General features: G+C 37.7%; 1 protein-coding gene across 1 annotated transcript in view; it reads left to right on the top strand.

The window, feature by feature from the left end:
• Window positions 1-24,737, top strand: part of SLC44A5 (solute carrier family 44 member 5) — a 316,083-nt gene that overhangs the window by 277,123 nt on the left and 14,223 nt on the right. Inside the window, exons 11-18 of the mRNA XM_054721154.1 lie at window positions 608-691; window positions 3,032-3,144; window positions 10,698-10,829; window positions 14,779-14,878; window positions 16,872-16,964; window positions 17,412-17,499; window positions 18,022-18,284; window positions 18,801-18,895. Coding sequence (XP_054577129.1) covers window positions 608-691; window positions 3,032-3,144; window positions 10,698-10,829; window positions 14,779-14,878; window positions 16,872-16,964; window positions 17,412-17,499; window positions 18,022-18,284; window positions 18,801-18,895 — 968 coding nt within the window. The remainder of the gene's footprint in view (window positions 1-607; window positions 692-3,031; window positions 3,145-10,697; window positions 10,830-14,778; window positions 14,879-16,871; window positions 16,965-17,411; window positions 17,500-18,021; window positions 18,285-18,800; window positions 18,896-24,737) is intronic.

The raw sequence follows: 24,737 nt of genomic DNA, 5'->3' as shown, positions 1-24,737 counted from the left end.
GTCAAACATTTAATTAACTCACCCCCAGTGCCTTGGCAGGGCCAGACCAAATGATTTGCGGGACTTACATGGCCCATGGGCCTGACGTTCCCCACCCTTGCTTTAGGGAAAGGGGAAAGGTATTGTAATTGGGGTACAATGGAAAAGGGATGACATCATTGTAGTTACTTACATGTGTTCACTTTGATCATTCATCAAACTGGACACTAATGATTTGTGCACTTTTCTGTATGTGCCCATTGTTACAGAGCTCTCAGAGTTTTAAGAAGGTGAGTTAAAGATGATGATTATTCTTGACTCTATGGATCTTGTAAGTTAAAAGCTGATCTTTACATTTAAATTTATTTCACATAGTTAGGCTTCTGCAATATTTAGGGCATGTCACATATGTTGGAAAAGGATCTGTTCACCATATTTGAAAGCCTTAATGACTCTCTGTGTATAGATACAGCCGCCTTTGTAGGTTTACCAAAGAGACATCTCATGAACTGTTGTGTCTAGGAGTCACTACTGATAAATGGTTTCTAAAAATATGCTCTGAACAGCAGCTTGCAAAATTCCTTTTATCATAACAAGAACATTGATTTTTCCCCTTCTTTGAATTCAGAAATATCAATAAAGTCCTCGATGCAAAGGCAATTGGAATGAAAGTGTTTGAAGACTATGCAATGAGTTGGTATTGGATTCTCATGTAAGTAAAAGCATAGATGTTTTTTTCCCCAGCCTGATTCTGATTTTATCTTGGTAAAACTCTTTTTTCAAATTCCCAATATATTCGTGAATTCAAGGTTGACTCAGACCTCAGTTCCTGCCATTTTGTTTTTTCCTATAGAATAAAACTGGGACAAAGATATTTGGAAATATGCCCAGTATTGAGAGGAAATTATAAGGGTATAAATTTTAATTATATTCATTAAGGTACATATACTTTAAGTTACATGGGGGCAGCATCTGATACATTAGCTTCTCATCACCTGTTATGGTGGATGCAGTGTTATTTCTCTGGCCTATTTTGTCACTTGTCCTTCCTTGACTTCCAAGGGATCATTCTTATTCTTTAACACATCCCTTCTACATAATGTTTGTTACCATCATCCACAAAGGTCACTGTACTTATGAGGAGCTGAAAAAAAAATATGAAGAGATGAGGAAATTCAAAATTTTCAGACGTAAGATTTGCAGTCCTGAAAATGCAGTCCCACTGTTGGAGGGTACATGTGTTTGATATAGCTAAGGACGTTGTGTCACTTTCTGGCTGTTTTGTCACCTTCTTGTGTCTTAAAAGCATCTATGGTTGCCTACTGATCAAAGAATAAAGCGAAAACTTCTTTAGATACTGACAAGGCCATTTGCAACCTAGTCCAACTTAGTTTCCCAGGTTCATCTCCACCCAGGCTTTTTGATTAACCTTATATTCTAAACACATTAAATAGCATTCCTAGACTGCCAAACTCCCATGTTTTTTCACATTCTGTTCTCTTTCCTAGCATTATCTTTCTTTATGCCCTAGGCAACTTTATCTCATTACTTTAAATCAGCTTTTATGTCATTTACGAAGTCTTACTTGACTCCTGCAGATATAATTAGTTACTGCCTTCTCTGTGTTCTTTATACCCATTGTGTGTGTGTGTGTGTGTGTGTGTGTGTGTGTGTGTGTGTTTACATACCTAAATACACATACACATGCATACCTATCTTATATATAGTACCTACCTACCATTTTGTGTTTACTTGGCTCTTTCCCTCTGATAAACCATGAACTGTTTACTGTGATAATTATGTCTAACTCATCTTTGTTTTCCTAACTCCTATTATAGTTCTTGGAACATAGAAGGTGCATTGAAAATGTCAGTTCAAGCAACATTTATAAAAATACTAAGGGAACAACATAGATATATTTAACTATAAGGTGCTTACTAAAGTCAAATTGTATTGTGTATAACATACTAGTTAGTAATTTTAGATCTGTAAAACTAATTTTCTGAGATTTTACTCATTTCAATGCTTGTGTTAAACAATTGCAGTAATTATTGTCAGAGCGTATTACAATTTCAGGATATATCTCTATAGCAGAAATTATAGTCTATACTTCATAGTAGTTAAACTGCTTCACCTGTCGTCAGGCCCAAATATCACTAGGTGATGTCCATATTTCTTCTTTCACTCTTGTCTGAAAGGTATACATTCTGATAGGCTCTCTTGCCCACCTCACTCCCAGCACATACACTGGAAACCTCTTTGCTACCCTGGCCCCACTCATACCATTAGAGCATAAACACCTCCCCTTAGTTTCAGCTCTTCTGCTTTCATCTGTGTAATGACTATCAAGCCAAAGAGTGATATGCTGTGACTTAGTTTATTCACTTAGAATTTTTATACAGGAATTTAAAATACACAGAATAAACATCTGTATTTCTTCCCCTCTCCCCCCGACCTTTTTGAATATTCCCCTTGGACTATGCCATAGAATAATCTCTCAATTGAATAGAAGCATTAAAGTATCTGTGATTTTTAAAAGGAAATTTAGACCATAGTGAAAATGACTACAAAATCATGAGTTCAGGATCTGTGCAGGGCAGTTAGTTTTACTGTCTTTCTGTCCTAAGACTCTTTCCTGACTACTAGACAGTTATATTGCATAAGGTTTCCATAAGGTTTCTAGGTAGATAGGACAGCACAGTGGATAGGCGTGAAGAAAAAAAGAATAGAACATGGCAACTGTGGCAGATCATCCCAATTGTAGGTTGGAGGAATTGTGTTTTTCCATGAACAATGATTGATACCAAGCTTCAGTTTACCTAGGCACAGGAAGATGAGTCATGTATAAATTCCTGATGGTCCCACTCTTTCATACAAAGTCTTAACAGAAACCATTGTTTGTGCTTTTAAACATTACAAATGTTTCTATAGCCAGGTAAAATAAAATGATCTGAGAATTATTTTGAATAGAAAAAAAGCATTTTCTTGCTATATTCATTATGCCATGTTTAGCACACTTGACCCTGTGTTTGTGTTGTGTTTCTTCCATTAGTGGCCTGACAATCGCCATGCTCCTCAGTTGGCTGTTTCTACTACTACTGAGGTTCATAGCTGGATTCCTCTTCTGGGTCTTCGTATTGGGTGTGCTTGGAATTATAGGTTATGGTAGGTATCACCCCTTTTAAGGTCACCAAATATCAAAATTACCTTTTTCTTTTCAGTTGCCATTATCAATTGCCAAAAAGCATTTTCTTGCAGTGAATTTTATTATCATTTGCTTCCCCAAAAAGTGTTAAATTGAGAAATATTACTTGTTTGCATATATTTTCTCTATAACTTTTTTCTTCTTTATTTTTTTAATTCTTTATTGTTTAAAGTATTACATATAGTATTACACATGTCTCCTTTTTCCCCCCATTGACCTCTCCCTGGCCACCCCCACCCCTCAGCACATGCCCTCACCCTCCTAGTGTCTGTGTCCATTGGTTATGCTCATATGCATGCATATAAGTCCTTTGGTTGATCTCTTACCCCGCCCCCCACCTTCCCTCTGAAGTTTGATGGTCTGTTTGATGCTTCTCTGTCTCTAGATCTATTTTTGTTCATCGGTTTATATTGTTCATTATATTCCACAAATGAGTGAGATTATGTGATATTTTCTTTCTCCAACTGCCTTATTTTGCTTAGCAAAATGCTTTCCATGTCCATCCATTATGTTGCGAATGGTAAGTGTTCCTTCTTTTTTACAGCAGCATAGTATTCCATTGTGTAGATGTACCACAGTTTTCTAATCCACTCATCTGCTGATGGGCACTTAGGCTGTTTCCAAATCTTAGCTATGGTGAATTGTGCTGATATGAACATAGGGGTGCATATGTCCTTTCTGATTTCTTGGAATATATTCCTAGAAGTGGGATTACTGGGTCAAATGGGAGTTCCATTTTAAATTTTTTTAGGAAACTCCATACTGTTTTCCACAGTGGCTGTACCAGTCTACATTCCCACCAGCAGTGCACAAAGGGTTCCTTTTCTCCACATCCTTACCAGCATTCTTCTTTATCTTGAAAAAAAGTATTTTTAACATGTTCTACTCTTAATCACTAGCAGCCTTTGGTGTCATGTCTCATGGGTATTAAGAAGGAAATAAAAATATCCCTCTTAAGTTAATGAAAAACATTTCAGACAACTTATTTTATTCCTTTAATTTTTCTATTTGATCAAAGGCCACATCTGCATAGTTATATAAGTGTGATCTATTTTTCCCTTTCAATTTAGTACCTTTAATCCAGGCACTGTCACACACTTTAATAATTGGCCAGCATGCCATCATGAGGCATCACTCTCTAGAGGCAGGTATTCTGAATTACACTTATTAGATGGAGAGTTAACTTTATGTCAAGGTTGAAATCTAACCACTGACTCAATCCCTTCAAAAGCTGTACAATGTGACACTAAAAAATAAATCAAAGTCTCTCCCAAGGAATAGTATGACAGCTTCCTTTCGGTCCTCTAATAAATGCATGGGCCAATATATGAATGCTTGGGAGGTTTCTATTAAAAAAAAATGATTTCTCCTACAACACCATTTGGATTGAAAAGCAGTTTATGGTAGCAGACACCAAAATAACAATTTCTTATTTCTGTCACTCAAAGAAGAAGAGTTTTACACATACCAGTATAAGGAAGGAGTTGAACCTTAGGACCCTGCAATTCCACTTCTGGATATTTACCTGAAGAAATCCAAAACACTAATTTGAAAAGATATATACATCCCTATGTTCATTAAAGCATTATTTACAATGATATTGAAGCAAACTAAATGCCTATTAATAGATGATTGGATAAATAAGATGTGATACATGTATATAATGGGATATTACTTGGCCATAAAAAAGAATGAAATTTTACTATTTTGACAACATGGATGGATCTAGAGGGTATTATACTAGGTGAAATAAATCAGACAGAAAAAGACAAATGCCATATAATTTCACTTATATGTGGAATCTAAAGAACAAAATAAGCAAACAAACAAAACAGAAACAGACTCATAGTTATGGAAAACCAATGTTTTCCAGAGGTAGGAGGTTGGGGAACTTTGTGAAAAGGTGAAGAGTTAAGATGTACAAATTGGTAGTTACAGAATAGTCATGGGGATATAAAGTACAACACAGGGAATATAGTAAATAATCCTATGTAATAAAGAGGGAATATGCTAATTGACCCTCATGCCATCGCCCACATCCAATAAGGAGGGAATATGCTAATTGACTGCCTTTCCCTCAAAGATGGCGGTGCCCATTGCCACAAGATGTCAGCGCCCAGTCCCCTCAGCCCCGCCAGGGCAGCAGGCATGCAGCAAGGACTCCCGCACCTGCCTTCAGAGTCCCCCAGTCCCCTTAGCCCCCCCAGCCACCCAGGGCAGGCCTGAGGCACAGGCAAGCCTCGGATGGCAGCTGCCCAGCCGCCCACGGCTGCTTAAGGCTCAGGTAACCAGGGCTGGCCGAGACTTGCGCTGCTGGCAGTGACAGCAGCAGAGGTGTGATGGGACATCGCCTTCCCCTGATCGCCAAGTCACCTCCCACCCCTGAGAGCTCCCAGACGGTGAGAGGGGGCAGGCCAGGCTGAGGGACCCTCCCTCCAGTGCATGAATTTTCATGCACCAGGCCTCTAGTATTATAATAACTATGTATGGTAGCAAGTGGGTACTAGACTTACCAGGGGGATCACTTTGTAAATTTTATAAATTGTCTAACCACTATGCTGTACACTGGAAACTAATCCTAATATATAAAGAGCCAGGATCCATAATGTCCAAAACGATCAAACGGACAACCTAACACCAGGCTGCATGCACAGCAGGCTCGTGTGGGCGGGGACTGGTGAGCGGGCTGAACTGCTGACCTCTCAGTCCCTCCTGGGTTGCAGGCACCGTGGCGACCCAGCACTGACTGTCATTGCCAAGGCGGGTGCAATGCAATTGGTCGGGGGGCCCCTGCCATCGCCCCATAATCACCCCATAGAGGGAAGCCCAGGCTACCCAGCCGGCAGTGGTGGGCAGGGCCTTCCTCTGTGGGGCAATCAATCGCGGGGCTTCCTGACTGCGAGAGGGCACAGGCCAGGCTGAAGGACCCCCCCCACACACACCGAGTGTATGAATTTCATGCACCAGGCCTCTAGTATAAAATAATATTGAATGTTAACTGTAATTGAAAAAGAATAATGCTGTAGAATCCCCAGGTTCAGTAGGTAGCCTGAGTTCTAATCCCAGATCCATAATGTATAACTGGGGAACTCTGGAAAAGTTTCTTAATGATTATAAGACCCAGTTTCTTTATCCATAACATCGTTGCAATGATATCTCCATTTCACAAGATTGTGAGGATTAAATGAGACAATGAGTACAAAGCTCTCAGAACAGTGCCTGGAACACAGTAAGCACTTTACGGATTGAGTTACTGTTACTATCCTCCTCTTTATTCTCAGTGAGTTTCTAATCATTTGAGTCTCTTTAGGTGTTCCCTATCTGCTCCTGCTGTGCAGCTGCCCATGAACAAGCGGGTCAGTCTGATGGAAGACCTGCTGTCCCTTCATCAGAAACTCCCCAGAAAGCCTTTTGTTTAAGAGCCCTTTTTTTGTGTTTCTGCTTGGAGCTCAAAGTAACCTCTGCTCTTTGCCAACTTAGAGTCTGAGCATGTGATTCAATCACCCTTTTAATATCATCAGGAAGTGAAGGCCAGTAAAGTTTGCTATTGATTTCACTGACTTGCCTTAACAAGCAAGAAAAATCTGAAATTGGCTAGAGTCCAAGTTTGGCAAAAGGAGAAAAGTTTGACAAAAGGGAGAAAGATGGTTGATATATAAAAAGTGCAGGTAAAACAACCAATTTTAGCTCTCTATTGACTCCCTAGGTAGTGCTAACCCAGCAATTAATGGTGTGGCAAGTAAGCTTGAAGCTATTCATTGAGTGGAGAAATGTCCAACTAGATTTGGAAGTGTAAGTAAGACAGTATGTAACTGACATCTGTTACTCTCTTGGAAAATCAACTGTCAATATATCATGGGAAACCAACCATTTCCTACTGACAGCAGGCTATTTACTAGGGCGGAGAACAATGTGGATGTGTCATACTGACCAGAGAAAAAAACCAGGCTATTTGTGGGCAAGTGCCCATGAATAGCAGATGAACAATTCTCATTGGCCAGAACAAATTAAGAGTTACACAGGAGAGGCCATATAACAACATAATTACAAGTATTGATTTGGAGATTGAAAAAGGCACAATTCAGATTCATTACATGGTAACTATGTGATCCTCTGCAAGTACATAGTCTCTCTAATTTTTAGTTTTTGCATCTACATAACAGGAATCTGTATTAAATAAAATAGTGTATATAACGTACTTAGAAAACTGCCTAGCACATAGCAACTATTTGATAAATAATATTAGTTGTTGTTACTATGCATGAATATTATTGAGGAAGGAGGATTAAAACCCAGGGGTCATTTTTAGAGAGAGAGGAAGGGAGAGGGATAAAGAGATAGAATCATTGGTGAGAAAGGAATATCGTTGATCGGCTGCCTCCTGCACCCCCCTACTGTGATCGACCCACAACCTGTGCACTTGCCCTGACCAGGAATCGAACCAGTGACCTCTTGGTTCCTGGACTGACACTCAAGTGCTGAACCACACCAACTAGGCTGGGTTTACATTGTTTTATTTGTTCATTCAACAAATATCAATTGAGCAGCTACAGTGCACTGGCACTATTCTAAGCTTTGGAGATAGAACAGTAAACAGACAAAGGTTCTTGCTAGCCTGATGCTTACAGCTTAAGTGAATTATCTACTAGAAAGTGATATTTGCTATGGGAAAAGAAAAAGAAAAACAGGTAAAGGGGGATTGAGAGTATCCTGATAGGACAAGGAGTACAATTTGTAATATTAGTAGGGTAGACTTTTTGAAAAGAGATCTGAAAAAAACACTTGGAGGAGGCAATGGAATTAGCTATTGGAGATAAGGGACAAGTTCCAGATAGTGAGTATAGCTAGAGCAAGGCCCTAAGGTAGGAGGGTGTTAAAGAAATGGCTAGAAGGCTGGTGCGGATGGGTGTTCTGAGTAAAAGGGAGAAAAGTAGAAGATGAAGTCAGAGACTTTTTGGATGGCCAGAGATTTATAGATTCTTGTGAGATTTTGCCTTTTACTTTGAGTGAAGTATAGGGAGGCATTGTAGGATTTTGAGCAGAGGAGTGATGTGTAGTGATGATCACTCTAGTCCCTAAGTTGAGAAGAGACAGGAGTGAGGCAAGAGAAGAAGTAACAAGACCAGTGAGGAGCTATTGCAGTAATCCATGTGTCAGATTAGGGAAACTCAGGCCACATTTTCAATGTAGAACCAACTGAATTTCCTGGTGGATTTAATGCAGCTCATGAGAGAGAGCAGGGAGTCAAGAATTAAATTAAAAAGGATTTAATTCACTAAAAAAATATACCAATTCTAAACATGTATACATCTAATAAAGTAGCTTCAAAATTCACAGAACTACAAAAATAAATAAATAAACCAATCCTATATAATAAATGGGTAATATGCAAATTAACCATCACTCCAACACACAAGTTGGCTGCCCCCATGTTGTAAAAAATGGCCACCCCATATGGACACAAGATGGCCACCACAAGATGGCTGGCAGAGGAGGGCAGTTGTGGGCGATCAGGCCAGCAGGGAAGAGCAGTTGGGAGCAATCAGGCCTGCAGGGGAGGGCAGTTAGGGGCAACCAGGCTGGCAAGGGAAGACAGTTAGGGGTGACCAGGCCAACAAGGGAGGGCAGTAACCATAGGGGTGACCAAGCTGGTAGGGCAGTTAGGGGCAATTGAGCTGGCAGGGGAGGGCAGTTAGGGGTGACCAGGCCTGCAGGGGAGGGCAGTTGGGGGGGACCAGGCCTGCAGGGGAGGGCAGTTAAGGGTGACCAGGCTGGCAGGGGAGGACAATTAGGGGCAATTGGGCCTACAGGGGAGCAGTTAAGCATCAATCAGGCTGGCAGGGGAGTGGTTAGGGGGTGATCAGGCTGGCAGGCAGAAGTGGTTAGGGCCAATCAGGCAGGTGAGTGTTTGGGAGCCAGCAGTCCTGGGTTGTGAGAGGGATGTCCGACTGCCGGATTGGGCCTAAGCAGTCAGTCGGACATCCCTCAAGTGGTCCCAGATTAAAGAGGGTGCAGGCTGGACTGAGGTACACATCCCCTCATGCATGAATTTCATGCACCGGGCCTCTAGTAAATAATAAATTTGTATGAGATATAAATCTCCCTTTGGGGGGACATTTCAACACATCTTCCTGTTAAAATAGGAGAATCATAAGCACAAAATTTAGAATAATTGCTCTTTGTCAGGAAGAGGCAAGAAGATGATAGGATGAAGACATTGGGTAGAATAAAAATTTTTAATTTGCATAATTAGAGCAAAATTGAGATTATAAAATCATAAGCTAGGTGATAGATTCATATGTGTTCATTTTACTTTATGCTTTGAAAACTACTTTTGTATTACATGTAATGTTGTATGTGTCAAATATTCTATAAAGTTTTTTTTAAAGGGAAATTTAAAAATATACTTAAAAAACAGGGCTTGAAACAGATTTGTCATATCTCTTTGAAAAACAAATGTCTCTTCTAGTCTAGTCTTGTCTCTCTCTCTCTCCTTCACTTTATATCTACAAAACAAAACAAAACAAAACAAAAAAACCTGTTTGTTTATAGTTAGGGGGTTTAAAAAACTGTGGTTTTGTTTTTTTCATTATTGCTGGGACATTTCCAATGGACCTAATCCAGACCTACTGGTCATTAAAATTAGTGGACCTCTTAACTCTATTTTCTTTTTACTACCACTTTATCTAGATCATTTAAGAAGTCATTATAGAGTTTAAAATATAGAGTTTGGAAGAAAATATAGTTAGTCCCTGTTTGCCTTGCCTAGACACAAACTTTGATAAGAATATGCTTTAGAAGTTCCACTAAGACATGACTACACAATCAAAAAAAATTGAAAAGGGCTTTTTTTTTTTTTTTTAGCAATTTGAATGACCTTTTAAATTTGCTTTTTAAGTTGATTATATATTCACATGCTTCAAAGTTCAAAAAGTATGAAGTTTATACAGTGAAAATTTTCCTTCTCATTCTATTCTGTGGTCACTAAATTTCTCTTCCTGTGAGCAAAAAATATTATATTTCTATGTATCCTTCCAGAGAGACTTTGTGTGTACAAGAAAATATATATAAAAATTGTTCTTATTATACGAATTACAGCATACATTTTGTCATTTTGTACCTTGCTCTTTTCACCTAACAAAAGATCATAAAAATTATTTAATATCACTAGACTTTCTCCTCTTTATAAGGGAATATAGCACTCCACTGTACAAGTATACCATAATTTATTTAACCAGTCCCTACTGATGGACATTAAGGTTGTTTCTAGTCAAAAGGACATTTAAATCCAAATGTTGCCACAGTCATCCAAACAAACACTGAAAACTCTGAAATTGAATAAAGTAGCATATTTAGACTATTAGACCAACTGAAATATTTACTATGTAAATATGAATCTTGCCTTTGTAGAAATAAGCATGCTGATCAAATACATGTAGATGTGTTGTACGTGTATAACTTATACTTCAGAAAATAACATTTTATATTAGTCTGTTTTTCTTTCTTTTTCAAGGAATATGGCACTGTTACCAGCAGTACAGGAATCTCCAGGAACGCCCAAATTCTCACATAACTATATATGACCTCGGGATTCAGACTGATATAAGCATGTACTTACAACTGAAACAAACATGGTTCGCATTTAGTGAGTGGATTTTAAACAGTGTTTGTTAAAATTGTAATAACGAGAAAGCATCTTTTTGTCTAAAGGAAAACTTGGGTTGGTGTAACCTATTGAATACACTTATTAATATCATTAAAGTAAATGTGTTTATAATTCTACTAGCTACAGTAAATGGAAAAGTAATTGAGTGGAATTTATCATATAGTCTAAGAAAATATTATTTGACAATGATTTCAAGTTTTTGCCTTTAACTTAAAATGCTTTGGATGTGGATGTTTATAGCCATTAACCTGATATCCAGAAAGGTATTTTAAAAGGAAACAAATGCTTGATTTTTCAAACTTGTTTAAAAAAAAGAAAAAGGGGATAAAAGAGAAAATGTTTATAACAGAAACTTTAAACTATTTATTATAGGAATTGGAGTAATAAGTAACTAAAATAAATTTATATTTTGAACTAGTTATTCAGATTATCAAGTTTATTAAAGTCATATTAACAAAATTTTAAAGCAAGATTATTTCAGAGATGGCTTTAAACCTATATTCCTAGAATGGTTTTATTGTAATATTCCTTGCACTTCAGAGATTCATGTGCTTTCATCAAAAAATTTTAAAATTCTCTAATTACATGTTGCTTTAAAAGAAAAGTCATCTTTATTTTGTTGAAGTTTGAGAGCCAGGCACGAAATGGCCAAGGAGGCCTGGTAAAGGAGCCCAGAGACTCAGAGGGGTCAGTATCTTGGTGGGGCATCCTGACTCCAGGTCTGGGTCCCATCCCATAAATTTGAAAACTTGGTTTTGCCATGTCACCTAAAAGCCATTAGGCTTTAGTATAGGCTCACATAGTTGCCAGAGTGCCATTTTGTTTTATACTTTTAGGTTTACACTATTTGATACACTATTTTTTTACACTCTCTCTGACTGCCTTGGACACTTCTTTCCTGGGATCCAAGCTTAGGGGGACCAAGATTGCTAATGAGGAGCTTTTTAATCAGAGGGCCTCAAGTAGCTTTGAGAGCTGTTTCCTTCAGGCCCATGCCAAGCTTCATGACCTAGCCCTGCTGCACAGAAGCCCCCACCAGATTCCTTTGTCCCAATGGAGTTGTTCTCTTTTCCTTGGTCTTGGTCTTATTTATTTATTTATTTATTTATTTATTTATTTATTTTTATTGGTTTCAGAAAGAAAGGGAGAGATAGAAACATCAGTGATGAGAGAGAATCAGTGATTGGCTGCCTGCTGCACACCCCACATTGGGGATTGAGCCTGAAACCCAGGCATGTACCCTGACCAGGAATCAAACCATGACCTCCTGGTTTATAAGTTGATGCTCAATCACTGAGCCACACCAGCTGGGCTGTTTTTTTTTTTTCCTTGGACAGTTCTGGATCAGAACACCAAACCCTTGCTCTTTGGCTTCCCATTGCTGGCTTTTATCAGACTAGTTCTCTTCACATAACAAACCCATTTTTTAACTATGTTGTAGAAGAATTGTTTCATTTATAGTCATTTTTAACTATAAAAATCAGACATCTTGGAACTTATATCCCCATCAAATCACTTTCCCTGAATTTGAAGTGATTATATATCTCCTCAGCAATCTACTTACTGTTAGCTATCATTTCTAAAGATGACAAATCTCATCTATTATGTATTGAAACTTCTAGTCTTACCCTCACATGAATCTTAGTTACATGTTCTGTGGTCCTCCCACTGCTGTCCCTTAAGGACCTTCAACACAAACATAATTGACTTTATCAGAATCTGCTATTGGAAAATTAAGAGATGTACTTTGAGGAAAATACAGAGCTTGCTTTTATTTTCAAGTCTAGAAATGCTAAGTTTTCCTCAAATGAGCCTCAGCTTTCACAATCCAATTCTCAGACATTAATTGATGACCTGTGTTTGGACAAAATTCTAGGTGCCAGCGACAAGTGCATACATTTGATTACATGAATTGACAGAAACACTGTTATACAAATAATAATATAATTTTTATGAGTCTTGGATTGTGTTAGGAGACAGTTGTATTTTCATTTCTACTATCAATTATCCTAGTGTCCTCCTCTGTGAAGTTATAATTATACCAGCTGCTCTATAGGGTCTCAAAAAATTGTGTTTATATTGTTTTTTCTCATTCAAACACAAGGAAGGAATGTATTATATAAATTCAAAAGACAGTTAATTTTCTCTAATATAACCATTTTGAACAAGTAATTTTATAAAGGCAGAGTTTAATATGCAATGTTCTTATTAATGCAATTTAGAATATAAAGTAATTCTGGTATATCTCATATTCTTAAGTTTGTCCAAAGAAGATAATGATTTTAGCTTATTATGGCTATATTCCACAATCCTGGGCTCATTTTTCTGTTTTAAGAGAATCAAATGTGCATGAAAACATCAATACAATTTAACTAAAAAAAGCTATAATAGAAAAATGATACATTATTGAGATATTCCCACTTACTTGGAAATACTAAATGATATGTGATGTAACATCAAAATGTTAGTGGTATAAGAGTAGGATAAAATAATGAGTGCCCTGTCAGTGGAGAGGTGTTCATGTATCAGCAGAATAACTGTCTAGGAAGTGTGTTATGGAATAGATTCTTTCACAGGTGGAAATTTTAATTAACTTCTCATTAAGTTTCTTTTGTAATTTCAGATTTCTATTAGCAGTGATATATTTTCTTAATTTTAAGATCATACCTTTTCACTTTTTAACATCTCTGAAGTCAGGATGCATCTTATAATTAATAAATAGATATTTAATGATGGATTTATTTACTTTTCCTAAAAAGATATTACTAAATTATAGGTATGTTTTAGAATTGAGGAAGTAGAGTAATTAGGACTATTTGGCTTCAAGTAAAAAGGAAGTAATTCAAGATAGCTGAAAAGAGAAGAAAATTGGAGCAAGCAAGGGCCAAGGCAGAGGTATTTTTATAAGAATGTACAAGTATCTTGCAAAACTAAAAAATAAAACAGAAATATGATTTCAAGTGTACCTAGATCCAGGAAACAAAAGGCAAAAAGAACCCAAGATTTCTTCCCCCCCCTCCCCCCTCTCTACTCATACACTTTATTCTTTCTTTGCACATTTATTTACTTCACATGAAGATAGTTTTGACATAGTTCATTAAGTCAGCATAACCCTTAAGTTCAAGAAGTTTATAAACTTTAACTCAAAACTGACCTAGAATACCTTAGTTCTAATTTTGAGACTTTTATTAGATGGGCTGTGTTTAAAACTTGATACCATCAGAATAAAAATGTGGGCAGCCACAAGCCTGCTATGTAAATCCGAAAGGTCAACTAATTAAGAGGCATTGTGCCCCAGCCGGTTTGGCTCAGTGGATAGAGCCTTGGCCAGAGGACTGAAAGGTCTCAGGTTCGATTCTGGGCAAGGGCATGTACTGTACTTTGGTTGCAGGCTTAATCCTGGGCACAGTGGGGGCACATGCAGGAGGCAACCAATTGGTGTGTCTCTCTCACATTGATGTTTCTCTCTCACTGTCTCTCCCCCTTCCTTCCACTCTCAATGGGGGGAAAAATATCCTCAGGTGAGGATTAGCAACAACAAGAAAAAGAGGCATTGTGAGCAGGGCAGACAAAAAGTTTCTTCTGTAATGATCTCTTACTTAGTGAAGCTAAAAGTGAAACATTTAGAGTTGCCTAAGGCAGCCCTTCCTTCCTTCCATGCCTGTTTTCCCATTTCTACAAATGGCATGAAATGTTTCCATACATAAAGCCTGTCCGGTTGAGTTGTTCAAACTTCAGCTAAAGGTTTTCATCTAGATTTCTTAGCATTTCTTGTGGGTTTTGCAAGTGAATTTCTAAGATTGGCTGAAACTATGAATGTCTGAATTGGCTGAAATAACCCTGAAACCCAGTCCTAACTTCTGCAGAGGAAGTTTGTTTTGGGGATTGGTGTGTGCTGCACCACACTGATTTCTTTTTCTGTTTAAAGTGGTAATCCTCAGCGTCCTTGAAGTGCTTGTCATCCTCCTGCTGATCTTCCTTAGGGACAGGATCCGCATCTCCATCGCCCTCCTGAAGGAAGGGAGCAAGTAAGACCCCAATGGGAAAACGCGCCCAGAATGTATCTGTCAGCCCAGCCAGACACTGCCTGTTGTGTAGCTACCCCAGACTAATTTCCCTTTAAGAAGACTTGTTAAAGAAATCTGCTTTCCCTTTAAGATGACTTGTTTGAGTTCAGACAGCCAGTTATTAGAAAGGTCATGCTAACATGTCCTTCAGTATCCCTAAAACCTCAATTATCATGGGGTAAAGTAAGGTTAAAACCTGTCTAGTCTATATACTAGCACTTTTTTTCAAAACACCAAATATGTGGTAGGAGAATAACATATGTGAAACTAGGTAATAAAGTGCTATATAACAGTTAGCTATATTGCATGTTGTATTATTCCCATGCTGAGTCATATGTTAATATTAAGGGCTGAAATCATTTGCAGAACTTTAAACCACCATAATTCTAGAAAGTCAATTACATCTATTACTATTGCCATATGAATGACAAAATTTGCCAATAGAAAGAATAATTGATCCTAGCCGTACTAGACTATACATTTTGTATCTACAGCTCTTAATTTAGAAATACTTTATACTCAGAGCCATTTTTATTTTTAAAATGCTATAAAATAAACACTAAATTTTTTCATAAATTCATGCTGGGAGATAATAACACCTACAGTTTCCAAACTATTCCAAAAGGTGGCTTGAGAATAGTACTTTAAACTTTTGAATGATGCACGGAAGAAACAAAGAAAGCCCACAGACTGTACTCTCTATTTAGGAGGATGGAAACTATGTTGTTAATGACCCAGGATCAAATGATCAAACTTGCAGTTTGATAAATTAAACCCTCTCTCCTTCCCACAATAACTGAAGCTCAATCATTAGTCACTGAAAACTACTGATTTTCTGGATTTTTAAGATAATATGATATTGTGCAATTCACTATTACTTGCCCCACTGTTATGCCTCTTAATGTGTGTGTGTGTGTGTGTGTGTGTGTGTGTGTGTGTGTGTGTGTGTTAAGGGGCCAATACAACTGTGACAGGTTGATAATTTGTTCAAGGAAAAAAAAGAGTTGGAATAAATGTGTGTGAGTATACAGTAAACAGAGGTATGCTCAATAATTCACTTAATAGTAGTATCTGGAGAAAGGAAACTACAGTATAGCTCAACCAGTGATGTGGAGAAGGTAATAAATTCAAAAGGAATCTAAGATGTTTCAATTCATTAGGCATGGAAATAGTTACACCAGAGTTCTCAGTGGCTGTATCAAACACTGTTGGACTTAATCCAATGTCATATGCTACAAAGATTGCTCGAAAGTAGTTAGGGACAGGGCAACTAGTGAGTGACCATTTCAGAAACTATGTCTTATGAGGAAATGTCAAAAGTATGATTATCCTGCAGAATAAAAGAATGAGTTACTTTGAAGGAGTACTGTGTTAAAAGGTAGCCATTTCTTCTCCAGAAGGCAGTAGATGTAAAAGGCAGATAAGGAAGAATTTTCTAATATGTTGGTAAGAAATAGAATAAGCTGTGTCATATACAAGTAATTTGATATAAGTGTGGTCACCAGAGGCTTATAACCATAATTTGAGATAGTACAAAAAAAGATTCCTGAAATAAGGAGTGATTCATACATTTGATGAGATGACTGTCAAAGTCCTCTTTAATTTTAAAAGTCTAAGAATCTAATCAAAAGGAAGAAATGTTATGATTATAATGTATCAAATCTTTATGATAAATAAACAAAGAAGAGAAAGTTTGGGGAAATTTTATCAGGATTCAAACATGAGCATTGAAATAATGTCTCTAAGTTACAATCAATCAGTCTATCAATCAATAAAATTTTAAAACCAGCTAAGAATATGCCAGCATGATCAGCCAATGAGAGTTACTGGTTATGACCACTGTTCTTAGAATTAATCCAGTCTAAGTTTTATTTCTAGTTCTAACAAATAAAAATTTATTAGAGAAATTATAACACTGGATCATTTTGAATTTCAACTATTTGTTTTATTGCAGAGCCATTGGATATGTCCCTACTACATTAATTTATCCAGTTTTAACTTTCTTTTTGCTCTCAATCTGTATTTGCTACTGGGCGGTGATAGCAGTGTATCCTTTGGTAGTTTATCAAATTGAACCTCAGGTCACCCACTATTCAGGACCCAGGAGTTCAGTGGTTTTCATCCTGCGAAGATTAGGAACATCCTAAAGAAATAACTGATTATTTTTTTTCTGCCAACCTCTAAAAAAGGTGTCAGTCTCCTGATTGCATTTCCCCTATTATAGGTCAGACGGTTGATTTTGTTTGATTCTGTCTTCACATATGGTACTTCTCCTTGGTGATAACCTTTAAAAGCTTCTACATATTTTAATGTTTTTAAAAGGCTTCTCAATGCAGCTGATCCATGTTATATTACTCTAGGTCTTAATTATTAAAATGTTAGAAGTTATTTGAAGTTAATCTCTCAAAAGATTTTTAAGTTACTTGCATTATTTTCATGTCTATTTATTTTCAATTTACCAGCAAATAATTTATCCTTAATAGAGTTTATTCAGTTACTTGGCTACATCAGGGACACCCATATACAAAGTCATAACCCCAGATGGGCAATGTAAATATGAAAATAGAACCTGTGACCCAGAGGTAAGTAAAAGAAACTCTCTCTTCTTTAACTTCCATACAGAACACTACTACATTTCACCTAGCAGTTGTAAGGAGTCATCCTGAAATAGAGACCCTGTATAGTGAGAGGGATCACTGTGGAGAAGGGGAGAATGGGTCAGGAGTTAGCAGGAGAACACTGAAAATGGGGGGGCGGGGAGAGAGAGAATAGAAGGAACGCTCTATTATTTCCTGATCTCATGATCTCATTTGTCTTATCATATACCCAAGAAGCAGGTATTGTCAACAACCTCGCTGATAAATGTGAAACTAAAGGGGGTGAAGAGGGATGAACATAGGATGGAAAACGAGAGATGCTTTTCAGAGCTCATTAAAGGATTCTATAAAGTGATGTGATTGAAAATAGGAATAACAGCAGAAGCTCATGGAAAAAGAACAGCTGGGGGTAGGGGTGGGGGGTACACAAAACAAAAGGCAGGGCGGGTGTTATCTTACAATGGTATTTAATGTTCTATTATCCATGTTGTTGTTTTCTGAGTGCAGATTTTTAACACAACAGAAATGTCCAGAGCTTGCCCTCGTGCTCAGTGTAACTTTGCTTTCTATGGTGGAAACGGCCTGTACTATCGATACATCTCTACCTTCCAGATATTCAATCTATTTGTCTTTCTCTGGCTGATAAACTTTGTCATTGCATTGGGTCAGTGTGCCCTTGCTGGTGCCTTTGCTTCTTATTACTGGGCCTTGAGAAAACCTGATGACATCCCACCATATCCACTTTTTACTGCGTTTGGACGAGCCATACGGTGAGCTCCACGTCTATTTTCCATGTTTAATGCACTTATAATTCAATCTTGTGCTTATCATTCAAGTGTTAAGGTACAAGTGAGCTCAAAAGTATGATTCAAGATTGATGGATGTTCATTGGCTCTGTCTGGTTTTATAGCCACAACTTTATACTCACTGCCCAGGCCACTATTCCCATTCTTCTAAAAACAATAGGTTACTAGAGATTAGAGGTAGGGGAGGAAACCATATTAAAGGTTAAGGATTAACTTGGCTCTGTCTCTCCATTGCTCAGATCAAGCATCCTATATTATGCTGACGGGCTATTGGTATCATTTTTGTAGATAAAGGGCAAAATATATATGTATGTTTTAAAACTCTAATAAACCTTTACCAAGCTGAATAGGGGAGTATAAGAAGCTCTTTCCTATCAGTTCCCCTGCACATCCCTTTTTTCTGTAAAAATTGTTTAACTAACATCCTTTAGTTAATAGTAAAGATATCCTAACTTTTACCCTCATTTTATCTTTGCCCAGATATCACACAGGATCTCTAGCATTTGGTTCCTTACTTCTTGCATTAATTCAGATCTTTAGGATAGCCCTAGAATACTTGGACAAACGTATTAGAGGTAAGATACCAGAATTCATCTTTTCTCAGACTTTCTGACTTCTATGAAGAGGATAGATTGGGCAGGTGGTTTCAGGAAACATGATGACTGTCACTAGGGTAGTAAGGATGGAGGTGGTCAGATTGGGGATATATTTGGAAGGAAAAGCCAACAGGACTTGCTGAAGGGTTGGATATGGGAGGGGATGGGGGATCGGAGCAGTAGTGAAGGAAAGGGAGAAAAAGCATGTGATGCTATTTACTAAGATGTCAAAACCAGGAAAAGCAAATTTCAAAGAGATTAAAAATTGTGTTTGTGACATGCTAATATTGAGAAGCATGCTGGAATTGTCAGGCAGTTTCAAGTCTAGAGCTCAGGACAGGTTGGGCTTAAAATATAAATATGGGAGTCATTGGCATAAATCTTCATACATGACACATATAACTTATAAACATACAAACTCTGTTTAGAATGCACTTTGAAAAATTATGAACTGCCCAAACAATCTTGAAACAGAACAACAAATTTGGAACATTTACATTTCCTGATTTTAAAACTTAATACAAAGCTACAGTCATCAAAACAGTGTGGCACTGGCATAAGGACAGACATATGGATGTGGACTAGAATAGAGAGCCCCAAAATAAATCCTCACATATAAACCGATTCAATGGGGAAAGGACAGTTTTTCTCAACTACTATTACTAGTAAAACTAGGTATCTATATGCAAAAGAATTAATTTGGACCTTTACCTTACATCATATAAAAAATATTTCAATCCTGGTCATTATGGCTCAGGAGTTGAGCATCAACCCATGAACCAGAGGTCACCACTGGATTCCTGGTTGGGGCACATGCCCAGGTTGTGGGCTCAATCCCCAGTGGGAGCATGCAGGAGGCTGATTGATGTTTCTGTCTCGTCGATGTTCCTATCTCTCTACCTCTCCCTTCTTCTCTCTCTAAAATCAATAAAAACATATTTTTAAAAATATTTTTCAAAATTGATCATAAAAGTATAAGGTGGAGGCAGTATAAGGGGGACATCTATAATAGAGTCAATGATTAAAAAGTGATTAAAAACTCTTAGATAAGAGCAAAAGAAGAAATCTTCATGACATTGGATTTGGTGATTTTCTTCTATAGGACAATAAAAGAAAAAACAAATTAGACTTCATCAAAATAATAAAGAAAGCATCGAGGGCACTTTCAAGAGAGTGGACAATCCTCAGAATGGGAGAAAATATTTGCAAATCATATACTTAGATTATTTACAATATTTACAATATCCAAAGAACTTCTACAACTCAACAATACACCCAATTCAACATGGGCAAAGGATTTTTTAATTATATAAAACTTTCTGAGCTTTACTGAGATATAATTGACTGATAAAATTGGAATATGTTTAAAGTGTACAACATGATGATTTGGTATACATATCCATTGTAAAAAAAAATCCCACATTCAAGGTAATAAACACATCCATCACCTCACCTCACATATTTACCTTCTTTTTTTTTTTTGATAAAAACATTTAAGTTCTATTTTATTAGCAAATTTTAATTGTTTACCATGTTATACATTAGACCCTATGACCTTTATTCATCTTACTAGAGGCCCGGTGCATGAAATTTGTGCACGGGGGTGGGAGGAGGGGGGTGTCCCTCAGCCCAGCCTGCACCCTCTCCAATCTGGGACCCCTCGAGGGATGTCCGACTGCCCGTTTAGGCCCAATCCAGTGGGATAGGGCTTAAACGGGCAGTCGGACATCCCTCTCACAATCCAGGACTGCTGGATCCCAACTGCTCACCTGCCTGCCTTCCTGATTGCCCCTAACCGCTTCTGCCTGCCAGCCTGATCACCCCCTAACCACTCCCCTGCCAGCCTGATTGATGCCTAACTGCTCCCCTGCCAGCCTGTTTGCCCCTAACTTCCCTCCCCTTCAGGCCTGGTCACCCCTAACTTCCCTCCCCTACAGGCCCAGTCACCCCCAACTTCCCTCCTCTGCCAGCCTGGTCACCCCTAACTGCCCTCCCCTGCAGGCTTGATTGCCCCCAACTGCCTCCCCTTGCAGGCCTGGTCCCTCCCAACTGCCCTCCCCTGCTGGCCTGATTGCCCATAATTGCCCTCCCTTGCAGGCCTGGTCCCTCCCAACTGCCCTCCCCTGCTGGCCATCTTGTGGTGGCCATCTTGTGTCCACATGGGGGCAGGATCTTTGACCACATAGGGGAAGCCATCTTGTGTGTTGGAGTGATGGTCAATCTGCATATTACTCTTTTATTAGATAGGATAGAGGCCTGGTGCATGGGTGGGGGCCAGCTGGTTTGCCCTGAAGGGTGTCCTGGGTCAGAGTGGGGGTTCCCTTGGGGCGTGGGGCGGCTTGGGCGAAGGGCCTGTGGTGGTTTGCAGGTTAGCCACGCCCCCCAGTGATCCAAGAGGAGGCTCTGGTATGTGGGATTTATGTATCTTCTACAATTGAAACTTTGTAGCCTGGAGTGGAGCCAAGCCTCCTGCTTGCTCCGTGGCGGCAGCCATTTCTGTTGGGATTTATGTATCTTCTAGAATTGAAACTTTGTAGCCTGGAGTGGAGGCCTAGGCCAGCCAGGGCTGCAGAAGCTTGGCTTCCTCCATCGCCGGGGGCAACCCTGGCCTCCTGCTCTTCCAGCTCCATGGCTGCTGCCATTTCTGTTGGAATTTATTTACCTTCTATAATTGAAATTTTATAGCATTGAGTGGAGGTCTAGGCCAGCAAGGGCAGGCGGAAAGCTTGGCTTCCTCCATTGCCGGGGAAACCCAAGCCTCCCTCCTGCTCTCTGTGTCCACAGCCATCTTGGTTGGGCTTATTTGCATATTTTGCTCCTGATTGGCTTGTGGGCGTGGCTTGTGGGTATAGCAGAGGTATGGTCAATTTGCATATTACTCTTTTATTAGATAGGATTTCTGAGAGTTTGCACCCTTTTACCACACTCTCCCTATTTCCTCTACCACTCAGCCTGCAGAACCACCATTCTTTTCTGTTTGTATGAGCTCAACTTTATGTTTTATTCCACATGTAAGTGATACTATGCATATTTGTCTTTTTCTCTCTGGTTTATTATACTTAGCATAATGCCCTCCATGTCCATGTCTGTTGTTGCAAAAGCAGGATTTCGTTCTTTTTTAAGGCTGAATAATATTCCACTGTGTACCATATTTCCTTTATCCACTGATGCATCAAATGATATATTTCCATATATTAGATATTGTAATAATGCTACAGAGAACATGGGAGTACAGATACCTTTTTGAGATAGTGACTTCATTTCCTTCAGATATATACACAGAAGTGGAATTGCTAGGTCACGTGGTCATTCTATTTTTAACTTCTAGAGGAACTCCATACTGTTTTCCATAGTGGATACACCAATTTACATTCCACCAACAATGTACAGGGTACCCTTTCCTCCAAGTCCTTACCAACACTTAATTTTTGTCTTTTTGACAGTAGACATCCTAACAGCTGTGTGGTGGATATCTCAGTGTGGTTTTGATTTTCATTTCTCACATGATTAGTAATGTTGACTACCTTTCCATTTACCTATTGGCCTTTTGTATATCTTCTTTGGAAAATGTCTATTCAGGTCTTTTGCCCATTTTCTTAAATTGGGTTATTTGGAGGTTTTTTGCTATTGAGTTCTTTATATATTTTGGACATTAACCCCTTATCATATATGTAGTTTCCAATTTCCCCCCCATTCAATAGGTTGCCTTTTCATTTTATTGATGGTTTTCTTTGCTGTGCATAATTTTTTAATTGGATGTAGTCCCATTTGTTTATTTTTGCTTTTGTTGACTTTGCTTTTGGTGTCACATTCAAAACATCATTGCCAATACCAATGTCAAAGAACTTAGTCCTATGTTTTCTAAGAGTTTATGGTTTCAGAATTCCTTTCAAGTTTTTAATCCATTTTGAGTTGATTATTATGTATGGTGTAAGATAACGGTCCAATTTTATTCTTTTGTGTGTGGATATCTACTTTTCCTAACACCATTTATTGAAGATGCCATCATTTCTGCATTGTAGGTTCTTCGCTCCTTTGTCAAAAATTAATTGACCATATATTCATGAATTTATTTCTGCTCTCTCTGTTCCATTCATCTATGGGTTAATTTTTGTATCACTACCATGCTGTTTTGATTACTATTGTTTGAAATCAATAAGTATAATGCTTTCAGCTTTGTTCTTCTTTCTCAATTGCTTTGACTATTCGAACTCTTCTGTAGTTTCATACAAATTTTAGAATTTTTTTTCTATTTCTGTGAAAAATACTATTGGAATTTTGATAGGGATTGCATTGAACTTGTGGATTGCTTTGAGCACTATAAACATTTTAACATTTTAACAATGCTAATTCTTCTAATTCATGAACATGGAATATTTGTTATTTATTTGTGCCTTCTTCAATTTCTTTCATTAATAGTTTACAGTTTTTGATGCACAGGTCTTTTGCCTCCTTGTTTTAATTTCTTCTATATATTTATTGTTTTTGATGAAATTGTCAAGGAAATTGTTTTTTTAATTTCTCATAGTTGTTAATGTATGGAAATGCAGCTGATCTTTGTATATTGATTTTGTTTTCTGAAACTTTACTGAATTTGTTTATGTTCTAATAGCTTTTTGGTGGAGACAGTAGGTTTTTTTAAAAATATATAATGTCATGTGACCTGCAAATAAAGGCAAGTTTACTTCTTTCTTTCTGATTTCCATGCTGTTTGTTTGTTTGTTTGTTTTACTTGCCTAATTGTTCTGGCTAGGTCTTCCAGTACTCTGTTGAATATAAGGGGAGAGAGTAGGTATTTCTGTCTTATTCCTAATCTTAGAGGAAAAGCTTTCAGCTTTTCACCTTTGAGTGTGATGTTAGATGTGAGCTTGTCATATATGGCCTTGATTATGTTGAGATTTACTATAACCAGTTAGTTTGTTAATATTTTGTCAAGGAATTGTGCATTTATATTTGTCAGGGGTATTGGCCTGCAATTTTCTTTTCTTGTGTCCTTGTCTGGCTTTGGTATCTGTACAACGCTGGCCTCACAAAATGAGTTTGGAAATGTTCCCTGTACTTCTATTTTTTGGAAGAGTTTGAGAAGGGTTGCTGTTAATTCTTCTTTAAAAGTTTGGTAAGATTCATGAGTGAAGCCATCTAATTCTTTTCTTTGTTGGGAGGTTTTTGATTTCTGATTCAAATTAAATTTTCTATTGCATTATGATTCAGTCTTGGTAGGTTGCATGTTTCTAGAATGTTGTGTCTTCTAGGTTATCTAATTTGTTGACGTATAATTATTCATAGTAGTCTCATAATTTTTTATATTTCTGTGGTATTAGTTGTAATGTCTCCACTTTCATTTCTGTATTTGTCTTTTCTTTTCTTAATTAGTCTAGCTAAAGGTTTGTCAATTTTGTTTATCTTTTAAAAAAAACCAGCTGTTCCCTTCACTGATCTTTCCTATTGTCTTTTTATTTTCTATTTCATTTATTTACACTTTGGTCTTTACTACTTCCTTTCTTCTACTAACTTTGTGCTTAATTTGTTCTTCTTTTTCTGGTTTCTAGAAGTGTAAAGTTAGATTGTTTGAGATCAGACTTTTCCTTAACACAGGTATTTATTGCTATGAACTTCCCTCTAAAACTACTTTGGTGTGTTGTATTTCCATCTTCATTTGTCTCAAGATACTCTGATTTTTTTTAATCTATTGATTGTTCAGTAGCATGTTGTGTAATCTCCACACATTGGTGAATATTCCTTTTTTTTTTCTTGTTTCATACCACGGTGGTCAGAAAAGATAGGTTATACGATTTTAGTCTTTTTATATTTATTAAGACCT

This window comes from Eptesicus fuscus, chromosome 9 (assembly GCF_027574615.1).
Source record: "Eptesicus fuscus isolate TK198812 chromosome 9, DD_ASM_mEF_20220401, whole genome shotgun sequence".
Classification (NCBI taxonomy): Eukaryota; Metazoa; Chordata; class Mammalia; order Chiroptera; family Vespertilionidae; genus Eptesicus; species Eptesicus fuscus.
This window is presented reverse-complemented; position numbering and strand designations above follow the sequence as displayed.